Source organism: Bufo gargarizans, chromosome 4 (genome assembly GCF_014858855.1).
Source record: "Bufo gargarizans isolate SCDJY-AF-19 chromosome 4, ASM1485885v1, whole genome shotgun sequence".
In the NCBI taxonomy this organism is placed as follows: domain Eukaryota; kingdom Metazoa; phylum Chordata; class Amphibia; order Anura; family Bufonidae; genus Bufo; species Bufo gargarizans.
Window position 1 is genome coordinate 294,064,380 of NC_058083.1, and position 18,624 is coordinate 294,083,003.

The 18,624-nt window shown below is 40.8% G+C and overlaps 2 protein-coding genes across 3 annotated transcripts in view; one reads left to right on the forward strand and one right to left on the reverse strand.

Annotated features, from left to right (window-relative positions):
- The window catches only part of LOC122933775 (protein ALP1-like), a 104,973-nt gene that overhangs the window by 17,459 nt on the left and 68,890 nt on the right, over positions 1-18,624 (forward strand). The gene's annotated exons all lie outside the window — the stretch shown is intronic.
- The window catches only part of HDAC2 (histone deacetylase 2), a 63,729-nt gene continuing 50,102 nt past the window's right edge, over positions 4,998-18,624 (reverse strand). The window contains exons 9-14 of one of the 2 annotated variants that reach the window (XM_044288776.1): positions 17,786-17,926; positions 15,851-15,959; positions 15,403-15,533; positions 14,318-14,473; positions 8,226-8,283; positions 4,998-5,303 (exon numbers count right to left, since the gene is read on the reverse strand). In XM_044288776.1, the coding sequence (XP_044144711.1) occupies positions 5,273-5,303; positions 8,226-8,283; positions 14,318-14,473; positions 15,403-15,533; positions 15,851-15,959; positions 17,786-17,926 (626 nt within the window). In that variant the 3' untranslated portion in view covers positions 4,998-5,272. Of the gene's footprint in view, positions 5,304-8,207; positions 8,284-14,317; positions 14,474-15,402; positions 15,534-15,850; positions 15,960-17,785; positions 17,927-18,624 lie in introns of both variants that reach the window. The other variant, XM_044288777.1, reaches the window with a different exon arrangement.

An 18,624-nucleotide genomic window follows, 5' to 3' on the forward strand; every position in this document is an offset into this window, starting at 1 on the left:
CTTTAGACTAAAAGGTGCAAGTCGAAGCAAGGTTAAGACGATTATGTTGTGCTGTATACGACTGATAGATCAACTATTAAGAAGATTATTTGTGATGAGATCAACCCTAAGTACAATCTTTTAACTGGATTAAAGCCCTGATGAGGAAAAAAAAAAAAAAAAACATAATTAGCAACCAAAGATCAGGTTGTGCTCCAGTTTAGAGCTTGCATGCAATATTACAGCAGAAGAGATCCAGTGTCACCCATGGTATCTACCTAGAACTAGTGGAACAGGAGCTAGAAAGCTTACTGAGGGGCAAAATAAACTAACTGCCTCACATCGGGGCTAGAACACTTTTTTTTTTGTGTACAGTAGTTACCTCGGCCATATCTTCTGCCAATTTTTTTTAATTATGAAATACTTAATTTGGTACCTACCTGTTCCCACTCTAAGTCATTTGATGGAGGTTGTGTATGATGTGATGTCAGCATGAATCTCACATTATAGCGGTGGGTCCTGGCTGCCACGATCATGTGTTATCCATGAGGCATTAGCAATGTGGGAACAGTACATTCAGTATATTGGGCAGACTAGATGGGCCAAATGGTTCTTATCTGCCGACACATTCTATGTTTCTACACAAGAATATCACAATGTGGCTAAGGCCGCGTTTACATCTCTGGCAAGCTGATCTGGCACAAATGCTGGCTGTCGGGAGGACCAAAAACAGAGGTTTTTGTCCAGCCGAAACCCATGCCGGAAAGCAGGCAAATCACTGACAGAACTAATTAAAGTCAATAGGGATCTGGCGGTCAACTATAGGATCTGGCAAAATCCGGCAGACTGCTCTCTGCCAGAACAGCCTGCTGGATCTTCTGCCGTAGATGTGAACGTAGCCTTAACATTCCAGTTATGACCATATTTAAACCATTAGGCACTGACGTGTTGGCCCAGCTGAGATGTACTGTTCAGTGGAATGCTAGCATTAATAAACGTGCCGAATTACATCCTGGATATTAAATAGTGGCTAGTGGTATTATATGCATAAGCACTATATGAAGTGATATTGTAATTCATCCATCTATCTAGCTACACACATATATTCGCATATCCATCATCAATTACTTTTCAACTCAAGATGATCTCTGAAACCAAAAACAGAAAAACTTTAATATTTGGCCATGTAGCACAACTGCCACCTAGTGGTCGTCAGGGGGAAATCAGTTCTCGTACAGATGACCAGTTATTTTTTGCTTTTCAAGAATTGCTTTGTGTGAAGTAAAGGATGTCATCCAGGATGTGTCAACCAAGCTGTGTCCTTGCTGTCAGATACATAAAAATAATGATGTGCTGGTTCTCGTGACTTTCTTTCCTAATCATCTACATAACTCAAATGAGTTTCTAGGTCATGCCTTCAACTGACACTGGTTAAAGAGGGTGGTCTGCCATACAACTTGCAATTATTCTGACAGTACAAGTAATCATCCATGTGATCAGTGCAGGTAGGGGCTGTAACCGAAACCCCCGATCATTATCCGCTATCACTGGAAGAACCTGCTGGGGGATGCACATTCCTCCTGTAGCAAACTGTAGCATTGCACACCAACTATTTAAGAGAATGGTCGACCAAGTAATGTCGCACATAGTTCTGCAGAGCAGAAATCTTCTAATCATCTCACTGCTCTGGCTAATTCCCATTATACCTTTGTAGAACTTCATATTAATTATAATCATGGTAAAAACGTCAACTGAACTTGCTCACACAGTGTATGAAAAATAAATCAGCTCTTATAAGAAGATGCCCAATTCTAGTTTCCCGATAAGGCACATGAGCATACCCTGATGCACTCACCAAAAGGGTCCTTTTAGATGTCCTGATGCAGGTCCATAATGAGCGCTGATTGACGATAAAACAAGTCAATCAGCGCTCATTTAACCCTTAGAGGACCCAGAGGATTTCCCACTTTTTTGTTTTTTACTCCCCGCCTTTCCATAGTCCTAACTTTTTAATTGTTCCGTTCACATAGCCTTATTAGGGCTCATTAGGGACAGGTTGTACTTTCTAATGGCGCCATTTACGGTTGCATACCACGTGGTGGGAAGTGTAAAAAAAATCCAAATGGGGGAAAAAACGCAATTCATTCTCCAGGTCAGTACAGTTACAACTATACCACACTTGTATAATTGTTCTTGCGTTTTAATACTGAAAAAAACTTAAGACCTTTGGAGAAAAAATAAAATAAAAAATCATCATCACCATACTCTGCCCCTTATAACTTTTTTGTAGTTATGTGTACAGGGCTATGTGAGGGCTCATTTTTTACGGGGCGATCTGTACTTTGCAGTGATACCAATTTTTTTCCCGTTACGCCATTTGCCATTAATATTGTTATATTTTAATTGTATGGGCATTTGCACATGCAGTGATGTCCATGATGTTTTTTTATTTTTATTGGTTAAGTATTTTTATTTTAAGGAAAGGAGGGGTGATTTGAACTTTTATATTTGTAAAAACCTTTTTACTTTTTTTTACGTCACCCTGGGTGACTATAACTGGCAATCATTAGATTGACCAATGTGTTATTGCCATCATTAAACCCTTAAATTTTCAATATAACAATACAGTGCTGCCACCTAGTGGCGTGTATTGGTATATTCCTCTAATAGACTCCGAAGCCTACTTGAAGCTTCGGTCTATTAGAATATTGTAACAAGTTCCCCGATCTCACCCGGGGAACTATGTTACCGGAGCGGAAGTGGGCAAATTCCGCTTCTGGAGTGCTCCGATGCCGTGGTCCCACTTGACCATGGCATCTAAAAAGGGAAAATGTGCGAGCGGGTGCCATGTTTAGAGACTGGACTTCCGCCGTACATGTACGGTGGAGGTCCTCAAGGGGTTAAAGAGCCTCCACACCGGTTGCTGTTTACACAAGGCAATGATCAGCAACAAGCGTCTTTATGAACACTAGTCTGCCCATGTAAAAGGGTCTCTACACCCATTACAAAGTTTAGAGGTTTTTATTTGGAGCTTGCCACTCAAGTGAGATGGCGGAGTAGTCTGATGGCTTCATGAAACACAGATGGAACAAGGCTTTAAATGTGGGCCTCTTATAATGAGCATTAAAAGGGTTTTTTTGATTTCAGAAACATCCCTCCCCATGTGCCAGGTAGGGTTGTCACGATACCAACATTTTGATTCGATTTAGATACCTTAAAAAAGTATTGCGAAACACGATACCATTCGAAAAAAAATAAAAAACACAAAAAAAGCTATATCTGTAAAATATAAATCAAGGCAACTGGACGTACTGTAGATTTCTTGAAAACGTTTCACTCGTTCTTCCAACGAGCTCTCAATTCTGAGTGATTGTACAAAAAATTCTGGGAATAAATATGTTACTGAATTCACATCTGGTAATTTCAGTAACATATTTATTCCCAGAATTTTTTGTACAATCACTCAGAATTGAGAAAGCTCGTTGGAAGAACGAGTGAAACGTTTTCAAGAAATCTACCGTACGTCCAGTTGCCTTGATTTATTCTTTACAGATATACCATAACCTGGATAAATGAGAACCTTCACAGACACAAAAAAAGCTGCATGTATTCCGCATTTTATGGAATGTCCGGCCCATAAATTAAACAGACCTATTTATTTTTATTTATTTTTTGGGGGGGGGGGGGGGGGGAGAGAAAGGTGACAAATAAATAAAATAAAAAATGCTGAATCTCGCGGTTTTTATTTTTTTCTGTTACGCCGTTCACTGCATAGATATTTTTTATATTTTAATCGTTTGGACTTTTCAGATGTGGCGATATGTAATATGTTTATTTATTTATTGTTTATATAATTTATATGTAAAATTGGGAACGGGTGTGATTTATACTTAATATTTTGTGTTTTTTTTTTTACTTTTGATTTAATAACTATTTCCCCCCTTAGGGAGCTAGAACCTGGGATCTTTTAATCCCTTGTCCTAGTCACCCTAATAGAGCTCTATTAGTATGAATAGGACTTTACACTATCCCTGCTGCCCTATGCTCTGTGCACAGTAGCGTCCTGGCTGCCATGGTAACCGATCGGTGCCCCAGGATTACACTGCTGGGACTCCGATCAGAACTGCCACTGTACCACCATTAAAGAGGGTGGAGGGGACCCTGTGGCCACTGCCACCAATTACTTTAATACTAGGGTGGGGGGTTGTGGGGTGGAGGGCGCACTGCGCCACCAATGATAATTAACCTTTAATACAGATACAGGAGACTGGTGCCGGCGGCAGAATACATAGCCGGCACCCGACCTCTGCATCTGTATTAAAGGGTAATTATCATTGGTGGCAGAGTGGCCACAGTCCCTTCCCTCCTCATTGGTAGCAGCAACAGCGGCACAGGGGGTGAGGGAGGGAATGCTTCCTTCTCCCCTGTGCTGCTGAAGGAACATGGAGCGCGCCGAGCGCAGCGCGTGCCATGTTCTGTGATACTAGGATACACTGGATGTTTTCATCGTTGTGCAAGGAGAAGCAGCAGCGGCAGTGGGGGGGGACCAGAAGCGGGGCAGGTAGCTGGGTAGGTATATTACCTGTGAGGGGCCTGGCACATGGGGGGGGGGGGGGGGGCGCATTTCTGAAATCGGATAACCCCTTTAATAGGAAGCCATTTGTAATCTATGGTGACCTGTTATAATTTTCTTACAATTACATAAGAATCCAAGAATGAGTGTTGCTTTAAACCTATGACATCTTAAAACCATGTGATCATAACACTGCAGATGTCAACTTATTAGATGTATAGATGTTTTCCTTAATCTTACCTAATATGCCTTCCAAGACATTCTTCAAAAATCGGAGTTCAAGAATATGTCATACCGCAACATAGTGAAAAACCTCTAGGAGTGAGCTTATCCCAAGCTCTATAATACCATTTATGTGGGATCGCAAACATAAAAACATGCTTATGGGGTCAGCACAATGAGACTTCCAAGAAGTCAATAAAAGAGGGAAAAAAGCCACAGTTAATAAAGGCAAAAAAGGCATTTTAATAGATCAGTTAAAGACATGAAACATAACACATTCATCTTAAATACTATTACATAAAGCATGGCAGAGATAAGAAATGTTGCTCCATAATTAGAAAACTCAATACGACCTGCCAGAAAAACGATACCGTTTTACAATAAATACGGTCCATGCCAAGTGCTAAAGGGGTAGAATCAGAAGTCTCTTGTAAGAAGGTGGGGGATGAGGCATACTCTACTTCCATCTTCAGACGGTATTCAAAAGTCCTGCTTATCTCAAGGATTACTCTGCTGTTCTGACTTGACACTGGTGGAAGAAAGGAGCTATTAAAAAGAGTTACTAATAAGGGACCCATCAAAGTGTGTGTAATTTATATATACACATTACACACACTACCGTACATACTGTATTTTCTGCTACATAAGATGCAAATTTCACCACAAAAATAGCAGTGCGTCTTATGGAGCGAATACTAGTGAGTGCTTCCATTATGCTCAATAGTACACAGTAGGGTTGTACCGGGTATCGAACTTTCGATACCCGATCAGTATTTTTGCACCCAGATTGATATGATACCGGGATTTGCTGTTAGCCCCTGCGCAGCCTAGTATCTTTTAGATAACATGACGTGCGCTGCCGTCTGTGCACACCACGTTCTCATCGGCTGACAGTGGAGAAGGTTCCTCCCTCCCCACTGTGACACGGCCACCTCTGCCACCAATGAAAAGATTAAAGGGATTCTGTCAACTAGGTTTAGCCTATAGGGCTGCTGACATGTGCTGCTAGATCGCCACTAGCACGTCCACAATATACATTTCCCATAGCTCTGAGTGCTTTTATTCAATAAAAAAATAAAAAATATTTTATATAAATCCAAGGGGCTGTTAACAATGTTTCAGGAGCACAATCAGGCCCACTGTGAAGGACCCCAGCACCACCTGTATCCTCTGAATCTCCTCCTTGCTCCCCTGATGTCACATATTTGAAGCGCCGTAATCTCGCGAATGTGCAGTTCGTTCCCTGAGGCTGATGCCAGCACAGGGAAGAAAAACTATGCCTGCACATTTATTTTTTCCCCTTAAAGGGAACCTGTCACCGGGATTTTGTGTATAGAGCTGAGGACATGGGCTGCTAGATGGCCGCTAGCACATCCGCAATACCCAGTCGCCATAGCTCTGTGTGCCTTTATTGTGTCAAAAAAACGATTTGATACATATGCAAATTAACCTGTGATGTGCCCTGTCCCTGACTCCTCTCACGTACAGGACTCAACTCAGGTTAATTTGCATATGTATCAAATTATTTTTTTTTGCACAATAAAAGCACACAGAGCTATGGGGACTGGGGACTGCGGATGTGCTAGCGGCCATCTAGCAGCCCATGTCCTCAGCTCTATACACAAAATCCCGATGACAGGTTTCCTTTAAAGGGCTTCTGTCAGCCCACTAAACCGTTTTTTGTTTTTTTTGGGGTTAATAATAATCCCTACACTGCGAGCTCCCTATACATAAGCTAAATATTCATTTTGGTTCAGTAGATTTAGTTAAAAAGCTATTTTTATAATATGTAAATTACCTTGCTACCAGCAAGTAGGGCGGCTACTTGCTGGTAGCAGCCACATCCTCCGCTGTGTGATTGACAGGGCCAGGGAACGGAATCGTTCTCTGCTGGCCCTGTTTGAATTCAAAATATCGCGCCTGCGCCGTACCTGTCTTTAATCGGCGCAGGCGCACTGAGAGGCGGCCGCTCTCTCGGCCGCTCCATCCTCAATGCGCCTGCGCCGGGTGTAGATGTGACGTCATCGGCGCAGGCGCATTGAGGATGGAGCGGCCGCCTCTCAGTGCACCTGCGCCGATTAAAGACAGGTACAGCGCAGGCGCGATATTTTGAATTCAAACAGGGCCAGCAGAGAACGATTCCGTTCCCTGGCCCTGTCAATCACACAGCGGATGGGGCGTCATTAGGAGCGGAGGATGTGGCTGCTACCAGCAAGTAGCCGCCCTACTTGCTGGTAGCAAGGTAATTTACATATTATAAAAGTAGCTTTTTAACTAAATCTACTGAACCAGAATGAATATTTAGCTTATGTATAGGGAGCTCGCAGTATAGGGATTATTATTAACCCCCAAAAAAAAAACAAAAAAAAAAAAAAAAACGGTTTAGTGGGCTGACAGAAGCCCTTTAAGGCCTCTTGCACGCAAAGGTTTTTTTTTTTCTGTTTCCGTTTTTTGCGTTCCGTATACGGAGCCATTCATTTCAATGGATCCGCAAAAAAAAAAATGAAGGTACTCGGTATGCCTTCCGTTTCCGTTCAAAGATAGAACATGTCCTATTATTGTCCGCATAACGGAAACGATAGTACTGTTCTATCAGGGCCCAGCTGTTCTGGAAAAAACTGAATGCATACGGACGTCATCTGTATTTTTTGCGGACTGCAAAATACTGAAAAAGCATTACGGTCGTGTGCAAGAGGCCTAAGGGGGCTAACAGTTATTTAAAAAAAATATATAATGTTTAAAAAAAACACCAAAATATTAAGTTTCAATCACTCCCTTTCTCAATTTTATATATAAAATTATATAAACAATAAAAAAAATAAACATTATGTATCGCCATGTACAAAAAAGTCCAAACTATTAAAATATAAAAAAAATCTCCTATGCTGTGAACGCCGTAACAGATAAAAAAAATAAAATAAAACACCCAATTCTGCATTATTTTTGTCACCTTGTTCCCCCCCAAAAAATAGGATAGGTCTGTTGTATTATGGGCTGGACGTTTCATAAAATGCGGAATGCACACAGCTTTTTTGGCGTATTATTTTTCTTTTGTGTGGTATTGCAATACTTTTATAGTATCGAAATAGAATAATAATTTGGGTATTGTGACAACCCTAGTACACAGGAGATGAGGAGAGCAGTGAACACAGCCCTCCTAGCGCTGGCTGTTCTTAACGCTCCCTGGTCTTCTCCGGGTGCCGCTCTGCACAGCGTCAGGATGTAGTGTGTGCTCTATAACCTGATGCTGTGTGATATCAGGTCACAGTGCAGCAAAGCACCCAGAGAAGACCAAGGACTGCAGGAAGCAGCATAGTCCGGAGCTGGAGAGGTAAGTTTGTTTACTTATTTTATGTCTGAAGGGAATTTCATCTGAGGTCTCATAAGGAATGAAGTCTGATGTCTTATAATTTTTTATTTTAAATTTATTTACCCCAAAAAAAAAAGTTACCCTTTGGTGTCCATTTTCTCCACAACATTGTCCTTTGATTTATCTTCTTCCTTCACATCTGTTAATAGATAACATAACATTTAAGTGGTGACTACAGAAAATAAAAATAAAAAATGAAAGAAAAATAAACTATGCATTCCCAAACATTGAATGCAGGAACTTTTGTCTGTAATCACAAAGCTGGATGACATCTACACCTCATTCAGGGCATATGGACATCACGTGGGGGTCTCTTGCTTGGGAACTCTTCTATTAGCCAGAATGGAGGAATCCCTCCCTGGGGAATCCAGCACGCAGGTAAGATGTCGGCTGATGCGGCTTCCCCTGGCCATAATAGCCGATTGCCCAGGGTTGGAAAAGCTGGGTAATGGCAATCAACCATATTCAGTTAAAGAGGACCTTTCATCTCTTTTACTTATAGGAGCTAAATACGTGTACTTGCGGGGTACCCCCGCTGATGCCGACACCCGTTTCTTTTTTTTTTTTAAACATCGCTCCCACGCCCCGCCCTCCTGAAGTTTTCGCGCTTAGTATGCTAATACTAAGCATTAGTACAGGGAGGAGGAGAAGCCAGGGTTTCTCAATAGGTGTCTACTTCTCCCTGGCTGTGCTGTGATCCAATCACATCAGGCAGGAGCGATGCTTAAAAAAATACAAAAAACAAGTAAAACAGTAAAACAGATGAAAGTAAAACAGATGAAAGGTCCTCTTTAAGGGGTTGTACTTTGCCATGAGACACCAGTAAGGCAGTTAAAGGGGTTCTGCAGTTTTCTTAAACTGATGATCTATCCTCTGGATAGATCATCAGCATCTGATCGGTGGAGGTCAGACACCTGGGACCCCCGCCGATCAGCTGTTTGAGAAGGCAGCGGCGCTGGCATATGGAAAATGAACAACAAACCACAGTAAAGACCAGTTGTGGTAAAAACACCCCAACGCGCGTTTCTGCGTGCCTTCGTCTGGGGCACGCCAAAATGCTCGTTGGGGTAGCGCCATCCTGGTTTATATAGCACACGGTTCTTTCTAGGCGAGTCTCTCTGCTCCTCTATCATTTGCACAGCATTTTGACTTGGGTGTTTTTACCACAACTGGTCTTTACTGTGGTTTGTTGTTCATTTTCCATATTGCACTTGCCTAACATACCCTGTTATATTGCCGTGCAGTTCTGCTGGTTGACTACTGACTCACCTGTAAATTTAGGTCTGTACCTGGCGTTTGGGTCATCGGCTGGTCATTGTACCTAGCATCCCCTTGATCCATATATACATGTTTTAGAATTGACCTGTGTGCTATCCCACGGTGGCGCTCTTTCTCTGCTCCCAATCACTTTTAAATTGGCATAATATTTACTTGTTTCTTTATTCATACATATCTTTTAATCATGTCACAATAAAGTATATTTTTACTTTTTGGTACTATGAGCTCCATTTTCTTGTTCTTTTGCCCTTAATTAAATGTAGTTTATCTGCGCTGTAAATTCCCCCCACCAGCGTCATTACCTGGCGCTTGTCTATGCAGCAGCTACAGCTGACCCTCGGCTAAATGGGTTGTATTTGCGCTGCTATTCATTTACAACTAGTCTTACGACTATTAATTACCACTTATTTACATTTGCCCATTTGTGTTCTTTTTTAAAACATCACTTTTATTTCTGCAACTTAAAAACTATAAGAGACAGTTTTAAAACAAGGTAGCCAAGAGCGCACTGCTTCTATACAATGTTGCAACGTGGCTGTCTACAGAATACAGCAGTGTGCACTTCTGCTACGGCCTTACCAGCCTGCAAACATATCACTCATCGTGTCATTCTGTCCCTACAGTGCGTTACTGCTGTCTTAAAACAAACTCAGGCTCTTCCCCACCCATATGTTTTGTCAGCAATCTGGTGTCTTCAGGGGTTGGGCCAACCCCTCGTGTCCTAATGGGGTGGAGCTACAAAGTAGCAAGCACTAAATAGAACAAATAGCAGGAACTGAACAATGCTGACAATGTGGTGCAATCTGCAGGCAGCGTGTTATAGAGCAGGAGGAGCTGAGCAGGTTATAGTTTTATGGGAAAAGATTTAGCAAAGCATTTTATACAAAAGGGGTTGTGCAGTCATACTGATGATCTATCTTCAGAATAGGTCATCACTATCTGATTAGTGGCAGTCTGACTTCCAGCACCTCTACTTCCTCTTCACAATTACACTGCATTTTGTCTCAGTAGCGCAGTGTAATTACAAGTGCTCGTCCTATTCAAGTGCATGGAACAAACACCTGTAATTACCCTGCACTGCCGACACAACCTGCACAGTGATCTTGAAGAGGCAGTAGAGCCCCTCTTCAAACAGCTGATCGGCAGAGGTGTTGGGAGTCAGACCAATCAGATCGTGATGACCTATTCTAAGGATAGGTCATCAATATGTACCGACTGCACAACCCCTTTAAAGAGGACCCATCACCACAAAATGCAATGCAATCTGAAAGCAGCATGTTATAGAGCAGGAGGAGCTGAGCAGATTGGAGGGAAACTTGTAATTTATACATTTATATCTTTGCTTTTTCTAACAGCTATCGGTACAGGCGGGAGGTACTATCAGGGACTGACAGCTATCTGTTATGCACACAGTGCTATCAATCACTAATATAATCCCTCCTGTACCGATACCTGTTCACAGGAGGTGTACAACGCAAAGATATAAATGTATAAATTACAGGTTTTACTGAAACTTTTCCTACAAAAATAGATATAAATCTGCTCAGCTTCTCCTGCTCTATAACATGGTGCTGTCAGATTACACTGCATTTGGTGGAGACCGGTTCTCTTTAACACTCTTTTTGAGTTCAAGTGTACAAAGGGGAAGTGTTATCAGTGATTAATAGCATTCTCTGTGTTAGTGTATACACATAGATAGCTGTCAGTCACTGATATTTATACACTGGTAAGGTGTTATCAGTGATTGATCGCATTCTCTGTGTTAGTGTATATACATAGATAGCTATCAGTCACTGACAGCTGTACACAGGGTAAGTGTTATCAGTGATTAATAGCATTCTATGTGTTAGTGTATATACATAGATAGCTGTCAGTCACTGATATTTATACACTGGTAAGGTGTTATCAGTGATTGATCGCATTCTCTGTCTAAGTGTATATACATAGATAGCTATCAGTCACTGACAGCTGTACACAGGGTAAGTGTTATCAGTGATTAATAGCATTCTCTGTGTTAGTGTATATACATAGATAGCTATCAGTCACTGACAGCTGTACACAGGGTAAGTGTTATCAGTGATTAATAGCATTCTATGTGTTAGTGTATATACATAGATAGCTGTCAGTCACTGATATTTATACACTGGTAAGGTGTTATCAGTGATTGATCGCATTCTCTGTCTAAGTGTATATACATAGATAGCTATCAGTCACTGACAGCTGTACACAGGGTAAGTGTTATCAGTGATTAATAGCATTCTCTGTGTTAGTGTATACACATAGATAGCTGTCAGTCACTGATAGCTGTACACAGGGTAAGTGTTATCAGTGATTAATAGCATTCTATGTGTTAGTGTATATACATAGATAGCTGTCAGTCACTGATATTTATACACTGGTAAGGTGTTATCAGTGATTGATCGCATTCTCTGTCTAAGTGTATATACATAGATAGCTATCAGTCACTGACAGCTGTACACAGGGTAAGTGTTATCAGTGATTAATAGCATTCTCTGTGTTAGTGTATACACATAGATAGCTGTCAGTCACTGATAGCTGTACACAGGGTAAGTGTTATCAGTGATTAATAGCATTCTCTGTGTTAGTGTATACACATTAGGGTGTTTCTTTATTGCAGACTTTGCTTACACCCCGAGTCTCAGTTATGTCAAATATATATGCCAAATTTTTATGAAGATTGGATAATATTTAGAGGTTGCACACTTTGATCGGTTTTGTAAAAGTAGGCAAAAAAAATAAGATATTTCAATGTTAATTACCTTTATTGGGAAAACTAGAAATCACAAACTTAAAATAATATTAAAACGAGACACTAAGATTACTAGGTAGTATGATGGGCAAAACATGTGTTACATTAATCAACTTTCACGATGCAATCCCCTTCTTTTGTTAGCTTGGTGCCGACTTTTCTGTGATGCTCGACTACCCTCAACAAGAATTGTTTTTGTTGTTTGTCCCCGACTGATTAGTTAAACTTTCTTATCAGAGCAATTCCTCTTTCTGCAGTATCATTGACCTCCTTAGGAGCGTTCACATGGCTTCTTAAATAATCACTACAGTATTTTGTCACATCGTGGATCCCAAACAATTCAAAGAACGTCTTTGTTTTATTAGTAACTAAATGGCTCAGGTCTTTTCCTTCAAAAACTAAGTTTTTACCCTCTAATCGTTTCATTTCCTTTTTCTTTGCAGGTTTGGTTTCTAAATTTTGAGTCATATTTTCCTTAACAGCCTGAGTAATATGTTTGTCCAAAAAAGCTAATCCTACGTTTGTTTCTGACAGATACCAAAGTTGTCTCTTAGCAACTGTGAGAGGACTTTTTTTGACGTCTGCATCTATGCAAATGCTCAGAAGCTGTAGCATATCAAAATCATTCTTTGGAGCCTAATGACTTACAATTGCCTCATGCAAAAGCAAACATATATGAGGCTGACAAAATGTGCAACCCGTTTCATTCCTTTCAATTCTCGTTGAGGATTATCCAACTGTTTTAAGTGCATATATTGCCTTTGCCATCCACCTTATTTGATGCAGAGCCCCTGGGATCCTAATACTGAAGTCGTTTTTAGACCAGCCTCCTAGGTACAGGAGTGAAAGTAGTGATAAAAGTGATCAATGTGTGCAACCCCTAAATATTATCTAATCTTCTTGAAATTTGCCATATATATCTTTTACATCACTGAGACTCAGGGCGTAAGCAAAGTCATAATGCCATCAGTCACTGACAACACCTCCCCTGTGTACAGCTATCAGTGTCTGACAGCTATCTATGAATACATACTTACACAGAGAATGCTGTCAATCACTGGTAACACCTTACCAGTGTATAAGTATCAGTGACTGACAGCTATCTTTATATACACACTTACACAGAGAATGCTGTCAGTCACTGATAGTTGTACACAGGGGAGGTGTTACCAGTGATTGATAGCATTCTCTGTGTAAGTGTGTATACATAGATAGCCGACAGTCACGGATAGTTGTACAAAGGATGGTCTTAAGTTCATAAAAATCAAAGCTTCAAATTAAAAAAACTACGCGTTTCACTAAATTTTTTCCCACTAAACTTTTTATGAATCGATTTGCTCATCTCCGCCTGCTGACTGCTGACTGCACTGTATTCCGTGGTGATAGGCCGACTTTAAGTTTGCAATTAGACTACAAAATACACCAAGACTTCCATATACACATTTTTTTTTATTTTTACTAAGGGAACACTCCTGGTAAAACTGATCTATTATGGCATGCCTAGTGAAAGATCTGAGGAAGTGGTGTATGCCCTGGATATTCTTTCCTTAGTGCTCTTTATATCCCTGTGTCACGCACTCTCACTAGGCATAACACAGTGGTCCAGAATTACTAATGTGAGTGCACCAACAATTTGTCTGGTTTATTTCTACAACTTTTTCCAATTTGCTTGAAAAGGGGTACAGCTTCATGGAAAAGGAGTGTGGCTTAAAATGTTTTGCTCCAAAATGACATTTCTGGCTTTAATTCTGTCTGAAACTAAGCTAATCAATAGCCGTTACAGAAATAGACAAACTTGTTTATTCCTGCACCATATTTATCACCCAGCCTGAGATAAATGCCACTGTGATAAATCCGGCGCAGGTCTAAGGCAGCCGGTGAGTTTATGCCATCTGCAGGAGAAGTAAATCTGCTCCACTGTTCTGCTTTTTGCCTGGAATGTTCCTGCAATAAAGCTTTCATCACAAATATGTGCACATTTAGTTTTGTAAAAAATTGCTAGTTAACTGAAGATTTAGTTAAAAAAAAAAACAAAAGCACACAAATAAATGACTGAAAATACTATTAAATAAAAGTTTCAAATAGGTTGTAGAAGCAATCTAGATACAGCAATGGTATAGGTTACCGGATTTCTTGTCATCAGTTTCCTTTTTGTCTTCTTCGAGCCTTGCTTTTTTGTTTCCCTTTTTGTGATCAGCTACATTACGTCTCCCTCCTTCACCTTCATCCTCAGAATCTGAAAACTCTTCCTCACATGCTATCCGCTTGTCAGATGCCCGTACTAGAAAACCGGAAAGAAAAAAATGTCAAGATCAGAGAATGACTGGAAGAAAAGAACCTGCAGCAAACAAAGATCTTGAACAGGATTGTCCAAAGTCGTTCACTGCCAGTCGAGTAGAGTATTTTATTCTAAAACTTCACTTCCTATTAATCAGCATGCCCGATGCACCCTTTGGAAATACTGTAGAAGTCCCTACTACCTGACATATACCTCTAGGCATATATCCTCTCCTTTGTTTAATACAAGTTGATCCTTCATAAAATTATCTCAGTATTTTTATTTTTTTCCATAACATTTTATTAATCCATTTTTTGTGAGCAATCAAAATAACAGATTGTCTGGACAATAATATATGTACAGTATGACATACATATCAGGTACAGCAGGTCTCATCTCAGGATTTTTAAACGAGAGAGAGTGAGGGAGCATTCACACAACTGTATGTAGTTTGCAGACTGCAAAATACGGAAGGCATCTGTGTGACTTCCATGTTGCATCCTTTTTTATTATGGGCCCACTGTATCAATGCTTATTGTTGCAAATTGGAATAGAAAGAATAGGGCATGTTCTTTTTTTTTTTTGCGAGAATGCAGAACGGACATTGTGGGCTGTCCGCATTTTTTGCAGCCCCATTGAAATGAAGGAGTCCACATCCAATCCGCAAAAAACGCGGATCGGATGCAGACCATGTGAATGGGACCTAAATGAGAGATATAAGCAACCCTATGGCATACAGTTACATGTGTCACGACTATACATTGCATAAAAAACTGGGGTAAATGGAGCTGAATATTAATGGGGTCAAGGAACCAGGACATGAACAGTGTCCTGGTGCTCCTTAGCTGTGAGACAAAAACCTCTAAAGTGAGCACCAGGACTTGCACGGTCACAAACTGGATCTTTCATAGTCCAACTTCAAATTGACTTACTTGAGATACGCTTATCAGGATCTTCACCTTCCTCGTCACCGCTGTCTTCTTGAATGGCATCCTCTGGTATAGCCTGCATCTGGACACCAGGAGCATGTGGTAGCATACGCAGGTTCTCAAATAGACGCTGCCTAAATAAAGTGAAAAAGGAAAATTACGGTTTTCAGGATGTAACAAATGTCATAAATCTATGTTACAAGGACAAGTAATGTGCATCATGCGAGGATCCACTTTTTGCAGTTAATTAGGAACCAAACTTTCTGGAGCAGTACAGATTATCCATCTTTTATAACAGATCTATGGATTTCTACAGTGGGATTTGGTAGATAATTCTGATAAGACCAAATGGATGACAAGTTATTCAGCTCAGGACATTACAAACACACATAAAACAGTGCTATAGGATCTGTCTAATGTAGGCCTGGCAATACAATATTAATCTTCTTACTTTATTTTCTCCATGTACTCAGGGGTGTTTTGATTGGTCATATTAGAAGGACTAATATGTAGCTTAAAGTCTGGACCAAAATATTCAAAGTAGTCATTGTACGGCAGCTCTGGGAAAACAAAAGAAAACATAAGTGAAGACGACCTCCAACATAACAGTACCACACTACAAGGCAGTTCAACCGTTAATTGAAATTCCCATCTCAAACTCAAAAAATAATTGATTGCCCTCTAAATTTAGGCTACTTTCCCACTAGCGTTTCTATTTTCTGGTATTGAGATCCGTCATAGGGTCTCAATACTGGAAAAAAACACTTCCGTTTTGTCCCCATTCATTGTCAATAGGGACAAAACGTAACTGAACAGAACGGAATTCCCCAAAATGCATTCCATTCAGTTTGGTCACGTTCCCATACCGGAGAGCAAATCACAGCAAGCTGTGTTTTTTTTTCCATCATGGGATGCGGTGCAAGACGGATTCATCCCTATTGACTTGCATTGTGGGTCATGACGGATCAGTCTTAACTCAGACAATTGAAAATGGATCCGTCCCCCATTGACTTTCAATGGAGTTCATGACGGATCCGTCTTGGCTATGTTACAGATAATACAAACGGATCCGTTCATAACGGATGTAGATGGTTGTATTATGAGTAACGGAAGCGTTTTTGCTGAACCCTGCTGTATCCAGTAAAAACGCTAGTGTTAAAGTAGTCTTACCCCAGCATATTATTATAGGGCAGTTGTAGAGAGAGAGCTGAATGTCTAGAGGTTACAGCAACGCCCTCGTTGCTCCTAGAGACTCATTTGCATATATTAAAACATCATATTTCTCACCAATACAAGCACATATGAACACGGGACCTTCAGCTGCCAAGTGCACATATAACAGGTCAGCCAGTTTCATAGGTACAAAACTGTAAACTAAATTGACCCAAGAAAGAGTCACCAGAACCACCCCATGGATGCACATCCGACAATAAACCAGTATCAAAAATATAAAAAGTTACATGAGCAGCTGGTTCAGTGGACCTGAGAAGATGAGAATGCGCCCAACGCGTATCGCCGGAGCAATCCGGCTTCCTCAGGGGTGAGGAAGGCGGATTGCTCCGGCGATACGCGTTGGGCGCATTCTCATCTTCTCAGGTCCACTGAACCAGCTGCTCATGTAGGTTTTGTCCTCCTCCATTGTGACCCTATTCAGGTCTGTGTGCACTTTTAGAGGATTTACCTTATGTTACATTTGCTGTATATCTTGTATTGAATCTTTATATGCTGGTTTTATATTTTTGCCCATGGTGGGACAACTCAGTGGACCGGATTGTGTCGGCTTCATATCTTTTATCATATACCGCACTTTGTTCGAATTGTATACAATTTTTTAATGTGTTTGTTGTTGTGTTCAAATAAACTTTATATTTTTGATACTGGTTTATTGTCGAATGTGCATCCATGGGGTGGTTCTGGTGACTCTTTCTTGGGTCAATTTAGTTTAATGTTCTCTTTCACCGCCCCTTGCACTCCGCAGATTATATGGTGTGTCCCCTGACTTATACATTCGATAGGTACAAAACTGCTGACAGATGCCATTTAAAGACCCCAAAGGGGCCCTCTCTTACTTCGCTTAGCAGTTGGCATTCAAGGAGGAATTGGCGATTCAGAACCATCACCTCATTATTCCAATCCCCTATCAGATATGTATGGCATATCCTTTAAATACTGCATAAAACACCCCTTTAATATATAGGAATTTAGGACTTTAACGGCAATAAGGATGCAATGCAGTTTTGGAAGCCAAATGCAGTAGTGGATCATAAAAGTAGAGAAAGCATAAAGGACAGAGACAACTTCTTTTCTTTGAATTCTCTTCTGGTTTTGGCTTCCAGGAAAACCCGACTGTGTGGCTGCACCCAAATAATTCATTCCATTGGCTTACCATTGGGGATTTCACAATCCAGAGCAACAGCAGTCTCATATGTCCAACAGCGTGCAACATTGCGGATAGTGTACCCACCGCCGCCAAGCATCAAGAGAGGCAAATTGAAAGTCTTCACAACTTCAACGCATTTTGCATGACCTGTGGAAATAAAGGTCCTGCATCACTAAGAATATTTACTATTTACTTATACTGATAATTATTCTACTAGGATATATGGAAGTCATAGAGGTGCTCTCACCCCGGCAGACCCTGCTGTCCATGAATTACCTATCTAGCCATTCATGTGAATGGATGGCATCTAATGCTACATTTGGGCGATTACCTACACAGATGGTAAATAGTATGTTTGGTTAAAAAAAAAAAAAAAAAACTGTTATAGCCATTTATTTTTATCTTACACCCCCCTAGTATCGCACGTGGAAAATACACGCTTCCTTCCTGTATTTGCAGTGTAGCAGGGTGTTTGCACTTCATGGCAGCTGAAACGAATGTGAGTCAATTGACAAGAGAACCGTAATATATATTAGAGTCCTCAGCCCCTCACATGCAGACAAAGGACATACCGACCCTTGTATGCGGAGTGCTACTTTTCTGCCCGATTTAGACAGTGCTATACCAGAGCTCTGAATAATTTGCCTATATATAAGAAATCTTCCTATAATGCACCAGTTTGGGTGAAACAAGCGCATTGATGGGGCATGCAATGCAAGGTGAGAGCTTTCCATACACTAAAGGCTCATGCACATGACCGTATGTATTTTGCAGTCCGCAAAACACTGATCCGTAAAAAATACGGGCGACGTCCGTGTGCATTCTGTATTTTGCGGAACAGAGTA